Genomic DNA, 12,781 nt, shown 5'->3' on the forward strand with positions numbered 1-12,781 from the left:
TCCTTCCCCACTTAGTAGTGGTGTTCTGTCCTGACTTCATCTAGGGACCTCAACATCTGGGAGCTCTAGGTCTGTTCAAATACAACTCGCAATCTCATTTTGAGTTGCTAGTGGGGAGTACTTCTGGTAAAATAGTGTAAGGTCCCTAGAAGCGCCTTTCAAGTAGGACCTGATGTCACTACCTTGGCTAAAGCAGTTCGACTGTAGTGGTCCTACCTCCACACAGGGGAGCATTTGGGGTAGGAGGTCATAATGATGGAAAGGGGCCAGCATTGCTCAATAGCGTAGCAGGGGGATCAAAGCCCCATGGTGAGTACTTTATGGAGTTTTTTAAGGTCTTCCCCCTTTTTAGGTCTCGCTGAGACAGCGAAAGCTGTCTCTTTGAGACATTTTGTAAGTGGGTTTTCAAAAGTGCTACCCATATGGTTTTGCTGGCCTAGAGCTTGAGTGCACGATGGCGTGCACGTGCACAGCTGCTCCTCTGCTCCTTTCATTTTCCGAGATTACTTTCACTTTCGCGGCCATGCGGCCGCTTTGATGTTTGATCGCGATCACTTTCGCGGCCGCATGGCCGCTTATTTCTTTCTCTCTCTTAATATCTCTGCTACCATTGTTATCTCACTTCGATTTTCTGAGATTACTTTCACTTTTGAAGACCCGTCCAGCTGCAGTCTCTTTATTCCTCGAGCATCCTTTTGTTTATTTATTCATTTTCATTTGCAAAGAAATTTTTTTTAGTGGTTCGAGTCTTTGTGCAGAAATGGATTTTGAACGGATCTTCAGTGATTTCGGCACCTGCAACCGGCAGGACGTGGCCGGGGGATCCTGCGCCCCTCATGCTGCCAGGGGTCTCTTCTGAACACAGTCTGGAGGGGCCGTGTCCCCTGGTCACCAACCTGACACTCGACCTCAACAAGCTGGGCGGTCTGGGCAGGTAAGGACGGCGCCTTCGCCAACTTTGCAATATCCCCACTTTTTCTGCTCTCTATCATGCTTTTGCACTGTCCTGTCTTCACCACTCCCCGCCCCCCCTCCGACTACTGCACTAACACTACCCTTCACCCAAACTCTACCGCTTTTGGAGTTTGTTGATAACTAGGCCTGGTTCTTGGCCCTGCGTTATTTTGTTAAGTTTGCATTGGTGCTGGCATGTATTCTTTGTGTAGCTCCTGATAGTGATTGTGGAGTCCATGGCCCACAAGGGAAACTGCTTCTTGTGTGTGCAAAACAGGCCTTGCACGCACCCTGCAGCTCATACCATAACTTGCGTTGAAGTCCTCTCCTCATTAGATTTGTGTTTGCATTGTGCCTCCTGCATTAGATTTTCACAGCGAGTCTATTTCTGTCCACAACATTTTATTGCTAGACTATGTGCATGTTCAGTTATTTGCCCATCACACAATTCATTCATCAGCTTTGCTGTTAGGTGTGTTTTATGAACACCTAGTCACTGCCACTAATCCTTTACTAGCTCTCCTGAATGTGAACTTTGGTGTGTACGTTATGACGAAGTTGTGTTTTATATTTACACAGTTGGTAGAATATCCACCAGTTGTATTTTTACAATAGGGGCCTGTGCTATGAGAGAAGTCCTGCCTCTGCCCGTATCCTAGGGGGTGGCAGGCTCCTTCTGCACCCCCTCTTTTCTCTTAAGGGTTAAGGCTCAGGGGTAGTGGATTCACACACATTGTGGACCTGTTTTTTTTTTACACCAGTGATCTTTGTTAAGATAGGAAATGCACCACCTGCCAGTGCGTGTTATAATCAGTGCCAAGCTGCAGTGCGATGACAGGCACCCCCTCCTCTCTGTTAAGGGTTATGGCCGGGCAGTATTCCATCCACACACCTTGTGACTGTGTTTTGTTTTACACTAGTGATCTTTGGTACAAGAGAAGTCCACCCGCTGTCTGTGTGCTGTGGTCATTTCCCAGCTGCGATGAGATGGGGGCTTCCTCTTCTGCAGCCCCTCTTCCCCCAATGGTTAGGGAGTGTTGCAGTCACCTGCTGCGACGCTGTCCTTTGTTTTACACTAATGATCTTTCTGTGCCCGGTTCATTTCTCCCCTGGTGTCCTTTATCTTCTGAGGATTATGGACCTGCATAATCACTGTGGGGCTGAGTGACAATCTTGGAATCACTCCGGGCTTAGCCAATAGGTCTCGCCTTTGGGACCTTATAAGTATTTAATTATGCAGCACAATATCCTTGGTGCAACATCAACTGTTGCATGACTAAACACTTATAATGTCCCAAAGGCCAGACCTATTGGCTATGCCAATGCTTGTTTTCCTTGCTGCAGCCTGTAATAGAAGCGAGCTACGTGTTCTAATTGCTGCTCCTGACTTGCGTATATGGCCCACAAACCGGGAGAAATGTGTTAGTCGAATGGGTCAAAATCAGGGAGGCACAGACCGAAGACAAGGCAGGAATTGCTATAGAAGTCTATAGTAGAGAATGGGAGCTTTGAGTGAATGCCACAAGTCGCACCCCTACCAAACGGGACCACCTCCGTGATGCTGTGCTCCTGCCAATGCCTGCGTCTATTGCCACCCGTTCTCTTACCAACAATGTTCGTCTGTCTCAAACCGCAGACCTCACCACCGGTCCATGCTATATAATTATATGAGGGCTTAAGGGTCATGTATGATGGCAATAGACTACAATGGCAACTGATGGCTGACCACATCCAGCGAGACTGGGAGTGAACTCGGAGCCAGCTTGGGCCATCCTTGGTCACTGCTGTGAGGAAACTGCAGCTAAGTTGAGGTCCAACAGGGGAAAACGCTGGTTGTAAAAGTCTTGCAGGAGACCTGTTGGGTCCCGGTGATGGCTGATATAGCTTGCTGCGCTGTGCAGGGGTTAGAGGTTAGGTAGCTTAAGTAGCTTGAACTTAAGTTACCTAAATTACTTAAACTTTGCTTGAATTTCGGTACTTTCACTTACCTCTCCATGCCGTCACCTCCACCCTCTGACTGAAATCCAGCAGCTCCTGCTATGGTGCGGGTTCCTCGAGCTTGATGTCAGTGGCTCACACCTCTCTTCATTCGTTCCCTCTTCTTACAACGGCACCACCGCAATACTGCCACTGCTGTCCCAACCACTCCCCAGCCCCCCCCAGCATGGGCCATGTATGCATTCAAAATCAAGAGTTACTTGATGCAAGGCATTATTTTCTGCATTCCGTTGGCCAAAGTCCTTTTCACCACGCAAGGGAACAGACAAAGCTCAGAGACTGCGGGTGTGGAATGAGACAGTCAGTCAGTATTAAACTTGGAGAGCAGCTTCTGATGCAAGTCTTGGTGCAAGCCGGTGGGCCAGCGGTGAGTCCTGGGATGAACCGGAAGCAAAAGTCTGCATTGAGGTCAGGGAGCGGGCAAAGGTACAGCAAATAGGATCAGACCTCTCCCCATCAGCGGTTTCCACTATCAAGCAAACTTCAGCGACTGCATGTCCTCAGTGCCATGCTGGAAAAAAAAGAAACTCACTCCAATTCAACAACAACAAAACAGAATAGGTCCTTTTTGGCAAAGACACCTTTCTCTGATCCCCAGGCTGATGGACCACCAACCTAGCCCATCCAATGCTAGCGGGATCCTGGGCCTTGTGATCAACAACCAAATAAACCTGACCGAGCACGTCAACAAATGTGCTTCCACACCCTCAAAATGCTCAGGAAAGTCTTCATAAGGCTCTCTCTAGACACCTCCAGATCTGCCACGCATGTCCTTGTCTTTAGCAGGCTTGATTACTGCAACGCCCTCTATGTTGGCATCACTGCCCATCTCCAAAAAAGACTCCAAGTTATACAGAAAGCAGCTGCAAGACTCACACTCAAACTACAACACTGCATTCAAATATCTAAAGACCACAAAGACCTCCACTAGTTCCCTTAACAAACGCCTCACACACCTACAAAGCTCTGCAGTCAAGACCCAGCACATCTCAATAACTGCGTCCATTTCACACCCCGTTCAGACACCTCCGCTTGGCTAACCTACTCCTCGTTCACGTTCCCAACATCTGCCAGGCCAGACCCTGAGGTTGAGCTTTCTCCTAAATCGCCCCGAAAGCCTGGACCAAACTCCCCTCCCACATCATAGTCACTGTTGGACCCGGCCTCGTGGCGTGGTCCCGAACCCTCCTACCCGACCCGACGGGGGCAGCCCCCACCCTTCGGGGTCCCTCCGGATTGTACCTTGCTTCCCGCCCCAGCCTACGCGACACGGCTCGCCCCGGCCTCGGCCCCATCGAAGCCCCGACATCGAGGCACCAAGATCCGTCAAAGGGGGCACCAAGTGGCTACTCCACCGATCCCGGAGGAGGGGAGTTTTGATGGTACCCCCAACCGGTCCCCAACGCCTGGTTTCGATCGCCCTCCGGCCTTCCTGGGCGCTGGCGCCTCTCCCGCTGGGTGTCTGGCCTCTCCCATCCCGGCCCCTCCGCCCCCCAGGCGCAAGGGTCCGGACATCAAAGTGGTCCAGACCTATATCTGGGGCCGCCTCAAACCAGGACAGCAGTTGTATCCTGGAGTCAAGAGCCCTGCTGATCGGATCGCGGTTGACCCTACGGAGAAAGACTCATTACTTGGAACTTGGACCTCTGAGCCCTGCTGACTGCGTCGCGGCTCCCCCCTTTGCTGAGAAGAAGACCCTCACGGAACATCGGAGCCCTGCTTACCTCGTCGCGCCTCAACCTCGCAGAAGTAAACCATCGGAGCCCTGCTGACCTCGTCGCGGCTCGACCTCACAGAAGTAAACCATCGGAGCCCTGTTGACCTAGTCGCGGCTCGACCTCACCGCAGCAATCCCCCGAACCGTGCGGATGTCGTCCCGGCTCCCGGAACCCCCCGGCTCGAGGATTAAGAGGTAGGCGCAGGGTGTCCAGTACCAGGCCAAGACTGAGACTGTCCCGCTACCCCATCCCAACCAGACTTTGAGACTCTCTTGGATCCCTCGATCCACCTGTAAATATTGCCACAGAAACCTGCCCTGATAACCGATAAAATCTTATACGAATAAATACCCTGGCTGTGTCCCTTTGTGGTGGTGGGGTTGCTTGGCTGATACGATCATAGGAGAAGGACCTCGCCCAGGAGGCTTCTCAGCGGCGCTCGGCTACTCGCCTACGGAACGGTGGCCCTCGGGGTGGTCAGTCCGACACCATCAGGCTCCCGGAGGGCACCCTTCTAACAGTCACCATCTTCGTCTTTGAATTCAGGAAGGAACTGAAAAACTGGCTATTCTAATAGGCCCCGATACAGGCCAGCATTCCCCACTTTCAATAGTGAAATCGGGCCCTTAGTTATTTGACATCTGAAAATTCTAATATTTCTGTTTGGAAATATTATTGCAGATTCTGGAGCATCACAGAACTGTAATTAGGGCTATTCATATTTAATTAGGAATTAGAATCAAGTTTCGTGAACTCCTCATTTTTCTTCAGATGGACTCTGTATAATTAACTTTTTTGTGACTGCAATGAGATTTTGCAAAATCCTCAATGTAGTCTGCAGGATTTGTTTTTCCTCCCTGGCTAAATTCTTTTAATTGCTACTAGAAACCCATGGAGACCATACTGTGAATTCAGTCTTATAGGGAAACAGGGACATTTCAATGCAGCCACAACAGCTCCTCCGGAAATACATTTTACCTTGGTGCCACTGTAAATTAACTTTCATTATATTGCAACAATTAGTACCTGTATTGATTCTCTTTCTCCTTTAAGCCATTCGCTCAGCCAGGATAAAAGTTGATCCTAAATGGCCCCCCTGCATCTTTTCACTGTGGTGTGAAAGGCGACTATGAATCCATGTTTCAGTGGGCATAATATACACTGGCTAGAAGTCCATAACACAGTGATTGAGTGATGGTGGTGTGAAGTATCAGTGATCAAGGTATTGCAATACATATGGAGATTCACGGCCCTGAAGCGCAGGATAAGAATGAACAAAAGACTTGACTTTACCCTGCATTATTCACATGAATACAGGTGTTTTATACTTATTTTAATCTCATGTTCCACTTCTTGCTAACATTTGCATCTGTTATTGGGAATTAACTTTTATTTTTTTTATTGAATTTTCAAAAGATAATGATGTTACAATCTCATACAGACAATGGAGCTGATGAAAAACCCAGTGCCTGATTATACATGCTTGATTGTAATTAATACCTACAGCACCAGGCGTTCATTCTCCTTCGAGAATTATGATAACTGACAACCTTATCTCCACCACTGACATCTTTATCCGCACCGCCCCATGCCCGCCTCCCTGCACTCCCAGGATTTACTGATGATCTACATTTAACCCTTAGCCTGCTGCAATATATTTCTGACCCCATCTCACTCCAATTCTTTTATACTAAAAGTGCTCTAGAGATGGATGTTCCACTTCGTCTGTAAATATGACTTTTTTATATTTTCCAGGATCAAACTTCATTTTTATGCTGCTGGAGAGGTTGTTACACAATGGAGCTTCACTTCAGATGTTTGTCACATGAGCTGTAAATTTCAATTTGTCACCAAAAAAGCAGATCTGTGGCCCTGAATTACACCGGATCAAAAACTAGACCAAATCGAGGCATGAACCAAGGCATAAAATACAGCAGGCCAATTTTACGTTGCACAAAGTGCAAAACAGTGCAAATCAATCAACTTTACATTTCCCTCTAACAAAGGTTATTCATAAACCAGGTTTTTTTCCTTTAAACAAATCCTTTGTCCGCACTCCTGAAGAATTACAAACAGACAAATAATGTAAGGTTTTAACAATATGTTTTCATTCGTGTTGCCTTCACAGAGGAAATTATGTAATATGGACTGTAGCTACAAGTGTTTGCTCCATTCATTACTATTAGGAAACAGGTGTACAGTGCAAATGTATCGCCCTGTTGTGTGAATTAGCGAAATATTTACAGAAAACGGCCTTGGGTGTTTGTTGAGTATTCAGTATAGGCTTCGGATAGGCATTACATTTGTATCCAAGAGAAATAAAGTGTGAAACAGATGAAAGTTTATTTTACTGTGTCCGTTTTATTGCTGTGCTACAAAATCTCTGGTGTCTCAAGACGTTGGTCACACTTTTTGCAGCACAATGACACAAGAGTGCAATCGGCACAGTATTGGGCCAAAAACAAAAAAAACATGGCTTGTCTAATGGTTGTTGAATCAAATGAATCAACATTGATACATAAATTAAAAGAAGCAGCAGGCAATTTTGCTGTAGTGATATCTTTATCAACATTTCAGGCTTTCAAGAATGCAAAGGCACTTCTTATGGCAGTGGAAAAGATCTGATGAGGAGATATATATATATATATATATATATATATATATATCGTTTGTGGATTCTCCCAAGCTCTATAAGGTTTTATTTCAGATTAAAAATGGTCTTCATCCAGTGTGTATTTTTTGGGGATTTGTAAAATCTAACCTTTGAGTAAAGTTTTTCTCATCCTCACTGCAATGAAACTGCTTCACTGCTGTGTGTGTCCTTTTGTGCTTGACAAGACCCAACTTTCGGGCAAAGGTTTTCTCACACTCACTGCAGTGAAATGGCCTCGCTCCTGTGTGTATTCTTTGATGCTGAATAAGATTTATCTTTTGAGTAAAGGTCTTTTCACAATCGGTACAGTGGAAGGGCTTCACCCCTGTGTGCACTCTTAGGTGAACTACAAGAGTTGACTTTCGAGTAAAGCTTTTCTCACACTCGGCACACTGATGGAGCTTCACTCCTAAGTGTATTCGTTCATGAGACACAAGAGTTGACCTATGAGTAAAGCTCTTTTCACAAACATTGCAGTGATATGGCCTCAGTCCTGTGTGGATTCTTTGATGCCGTAGAAGATTAGGCCTTTGAGTAAAACGTTTGTCGCACTTGGTGCAGTGAAAAGCCTTCAAACCTGTGTGTATTCGTTGGTGCTCAAGAAGACTTGCCTTACTAATAAATCCCTTCTCACACTGGGTGCATGGAAAGGGCCTCATTCCTGTGTGTAGTTTTTGGTGCTGATAAAGATTGGACTTTTGAGCAAAAGCTTTGTCACACTCAGTGCATTGAAACGGCCTAACACCTGTGTGTGTTCTTTGGTGATTTAGAAGATGTGACTTACGAGCAAAGCTTTTCTCACACTCAGAGCAGTGAAAAGACCTCACACCTGTGTGTCTTCTTTCATGTTGTCTAAGATATGTCTCTGTTGTAAACCTCTTTCCGCATTCAGTGCAAGTGAAAGGTCTCTGCCCTGTGTGGATTCTCTGATGCATCTCAAGAGCCTCCTTGTTGATAAATCTCTTCTCACACTCTGTGCAGGGAAAAGGCCTCACTTCTATGTGTATTTTTCGGTGATGAAAAAGAGTTGCCCGATGAGTAAAACTTTTCCCACACTCATTGCAGTGAAAAGGTCTCACACCTTCGTGGATTCTCTGATGCGCTACAAGATCTGTTTTTTTTAAAAAACTCTTCTCACACTCAGTACAGGGAAATAATCTTTGCTTCTTGTGGAGTTGTTGATGTTTTTTTAATATGGACTTCTGAGTAAAGTTCACCTTGCATTCAGAGCATGTATAGGACTCCTTTTTGTTCATTTTTTCCGTCTTCAATTGTTGCACTGCAGAATAAAATAAAAAAGGCAAGTTTAGCATTGAGAAATTGCTTAATAAAATACAACCACAGAGGTGCGATGCTACATGCCAAAGTTGCACAGTCTCTTTACAATTAGTTGTTGGGGTTCTACTAAAATGAAAGTTTCAAACTTTCCATTGATAGACAAAAGTTGGACAGTGCTATTTCTATTGCTTAGCTCTGAAAAAGGACGATGCCAGGACTTTCAGCCACACACATGAATCCCTGAACTAGGCAATTGGCTGGTATTGTGCAATCTTGTGACATGCAAATGCTTGGCAATACAGTAAGAGTAAGGCAGTCTGTCGGATCCCATTCAGGGGCCACAGAACAGACAAAGGCTTCTGGGTTCCAATTGTGCTGATTGAGCTTGTTTGTCCCGCCCGTCACATTTACCTTCTCAGTAAGGAATTATCCACAGAAACCTTGCTAACAAGGTCCTCATGGAATTTAAAATGGTGGACCTGTCTCCATTCTCCTCACTTCAATGTCTACTACAGTCACAGTGATGCAGCCAATACACTTTCCCTGTCGGGCGAAGCCATCCTCACCCTTCCCCTTCATCTTGTGCTATATGAAACCAGAGGTTTCCAAAATGGATTCCACTGGCTTCTGTACTCTGACATATACACACACACATACAAAGTCGTACCATCATATCTGTGCTACACACTGACTACACAGACATATATGCTTGACATGCACATGAAATGACAGCAAAAGGTTCTGATTCTCACAAAAAAGTGGACCGTTTATTTGAGAGGGTTAGTAGACCACACTTTCGTTGCCACAGAGAAAAGGGTATTTAAGACATAGTAAGCTGCCCCCACCAGTTTAAGTGACGTAACCAAGGCAAACACAGTAGTCTATTTCCTAAGAGGTCCATTGCCTATGAGAGATGTTTGGTGCACCCCTCAGGTTACAGAACAGGTCCTGGACCTCACATTGTCAGGACAGACCAAGTTCCCTGCGTACATGCCAGATTAGCACGACACCAGGGCTAACACAAGAGTCAGGATACCATTTCCCATGCAGTAAGGACAGAAGTACATGCCCGTTTACAATGCAGGGGACATTCAAAATTGTCTAGCAGGGTCTACATGCAGCACACGGAACACTCTCCGAAATGTGCTTGGTATCTTCCAGAACGCTTCCAGCCAGGCAGCTTCAGTCATTATAATCAGCCCTTCCAGACCTCTTTTGAAAATGCCTTTCTACTTTCTCACAAGGTCAGCAAAACAGTCTCCTGTAAAGCCACTATGTCCCTTTCCCCGCCTTTGAATCCTTCTCAATCGTTTGTTCCCGGGTTTCTGGCATTATATAGCTGTGATGAGTACAGCCTCATCCCACTTCCTGAAGTTCTGAAAAAAGTGCAAACTGATTTGCTCTAGCACTTTCTACCCTTAGAAAGACCTTCTTGAAATCAGGGAGGATTGTGAAATCATCAAAATTCCTGCCTGGCACAAATGAAAGTCAGTGACATAGTTCCCCTTCAGCTTTCCTATTTTTTGTCAGACTTTACTCGATAAATAGATGTGGTTCTCTCTCAGTCTCTTCCACACAACCAGTCACTGGTCTGTGTGATCTCCATTCTCGATGCTTTTCAACCTTTATGTGGCCTCTTACAGTAATCATTTACTTTAATGAATCATATTTTATTTGCTCACAATACAATGATTATTTTCTAGATATAATGCTCTTCTGCATTTACAACTTGCATGCAAACTTGGATAGGATTCAACCGCGGAGAATACATTTCTATGCCAGATGGTACAGGTCCCACATTCTACTCCAGCATTCTCGGTGCAGGTGGAGCTTGGCCTTAGACAAGTGACAGATTTGGTGTCCTTAAGCCTCTTATTGGGCTGGATTAAGATCTGGTGCAGGGAGGCATTAAAGGTAAAACGGTTGAACCTTGCTGACTGTTTGGACCTCGATCTGGCACACAAAATACCATGGATAGTCATGTCAAAGCAGCCTTTGCTTCCCTAGGTAAGTCTGATGTTTATGAGGACCCTACTTGCCTGTCTATGCATGAGTTGAAGTGTGTTAAAAGGCTGTTCTTGGACTGTTTTCGTCTGGAGAGGGAGCTCCTTGAGCTGCAGAAACCATCAGTGTGGGGTCACATTGTGGAAATGTGTATTATTTTATTTAGCATAAGCAACAGCCATTTGGCTGTGGTGTTCATTTAGTTTCCTTCGTAATTCTTTCGACCTCTTCTGCTCGTCTTTTCACTCTGCTTGTGTTATCTACTTTAGTTGACTTCCTGACTCAGGTAAAAGCAATGTACGTACTGATGGTTTGTAGCTGCCAGTGCACCTGGTCACAGATGTTAACTGTTGACCATTTACTGCTGCCATAAGCATTTCTGCTCCCCCTCCCACTTTGCTGACCAAGTGGTTATTCATCTGCCCTTGTTTGCTGATAACTATTTCTAAAACTTGTTCTTCCTCTTTCTGTTCACATGCTTACAGAGCAGAAAACCAGTATAAAGGGGACACAGTTTATGAATTCAGTGTACTACCTCCTTGCAGCACTTGAGAGTGTTGTGTGGATGTGGTCCCACTCATGAGTGATTAATAAACTTGTTATTTATTCCAACTCCAGTGCTAATCTCTATTTTGGTGGTCTCTGGACCCATGGATAAGAGGGTGACCCTCCACCAGTGTGCCCACTTTTAGGCACATTTCCACAACATGTTGTTGAAAACCATGCTGGGGACGGAGCCGTATCTAGCCATGGTCCGTTCACAGCATGACAGGTTTTTATTGGCCAGGTTTAGGTTTAACCAATTTCATCATCTTTTGGCATCCCCATGTGGATGGGCGCGGAATGAGGCAAGGTTGTCCTGCGGCTGCAACAATAGGTCTCCGTAGAACACTCTGCATTTTGTGATGTATTGTTCCTATTTTAGCTGGCCGAGGTAGCGTTTTTTATTTCCCTTGCTGAAGTCTCTGAATTTTACCCAAGTAAGGCCAGCAATGTTTTACCTTCAGATGCCTCCTAATGAATGTGTTACTTTTATTTTTATCATTCTTGCGAGCTGCTTTGGAGTCCAGGAGATCGAGACCTGATTAACAGATGTGCTGTAGGATGTGCTATGCTGTTTTATTGACTATTATTATTTTATGTCAATTTTAAGCAATGGTTTTTATAATGATGCTATTGTTTTCTTCTTTTATGGTGGTCTTATCAACCAAATAAAGATTTTTAAATGAATGACCTTACCTGGTGCCGCTAGAGGCAGGAGAGGAAATGTTTTCTATAGCTCTCATTCCAGATCCTTTGAGCACCCATAACAAGTACCTGGCACACTCCCTTCCCATCGCATCTGTACTACCCAGCCAGTTACCATTATTGCTGCTGAGTGGTGTAGATTAGAACCATCTCCTCTGGTGCTCAGCTGTCATGTCCTTTAGGTTAGTCCCATCATGTACACACCGATTACATACATTTTGTCCCATCCACATGACATAACGGTTCTACACAGGTGACCTTTTACCTAGTTGCTTACTTCTGTCTCTTGGACATCAGGCTCTCGGTACTCTATCTTATTCCCTGTAGCTGACGTACATAAACATGTTCGCAGGCACTGCAGATTTATTGTGTATAAGAGTCACCACTTTTTTCATCCATGGCCAACAGCCAGCTGTGCATGAGGATTAGGGAATGTTTTCAAAACATATTGATTGTAGAAGACAACCTGGAGTGACCACTTTAGTATAAAAGACCCTCACTCACCCTTACAAAACAGAGAAGAATTCCTTCCAGGCTGGACCGAGACTCTGCAGGCTGATCCTTCGACAGGCAGATACCTGATATCCCTTGCGGGTGCCTTCCTCGACGCAAAGACGGGGTACTACATTCAGAACCATCAAGTGAGGTGTTAGCACTTCCCCGGGGGATTCTTGCCTCCATTACGACATATCCTAGCATTTACATACACCTGCTTCAACTACATATCTAGGCTAGGTACATTTAGGCAGGCTACACGCAGTATGAGTTTGCCAATGCTATTGTTTATATATAATATGCTTTTATTAATCTTATTAGCACTATGGTAGAAAGGTATCTACGGTTTACTATGTTGGTTCTTGCGATCACATTTGTCTGCTCCTGTCTTTTGATTGTCACAGCTAACATGTTTCACACTAGACTGACGCTT

At 45.4% G+C, this 12,781-nt stretch overlaps 1 protein-coding gene across 9 annotated transcripts in view; it reads right to left on the reverse strand.

Moving 5' to 3' along the window:
• Positions 1-6,083: 6,083 nt before the first annotated feature.
• Positions 6,084-12,781, reverse strand: part of LOC146839074 (uncharacterized) — a 100,016-nt gene continuing 93,318 nt past the window's right edge. For all 9 annotated transcript variants that reach the window (XM_085603088.1, XM_085603084.1, XM_085603081.1 and 6 more), the window contains one exon: positions 6,084-8,602. In XM_085603088.1, the coding sequence (XP_085459214.1) occupies positions 7,392-8,602 (1,211 nt within the window). In that variant the 3' untranslated portion in view covers positions 6,084-7,391. The remainder of the gene's footprint in view (positions 8,603-12,781) is intronic.

The sequence above is a fragment of the Triturus cristatus genome, chromosome 4_2 (genome assembly GCF_964204655.1).
Source record: "Triturus cristatus chromosome 4_2, aTriCri1.1, whole genome shotgun sequence".
Classification (NCBI taxonomy): Eukaryota; Metazoa; Chordata; class Amphibia; order Caudata; family Salamandridae; genus Triturus; species Triturus cristatus.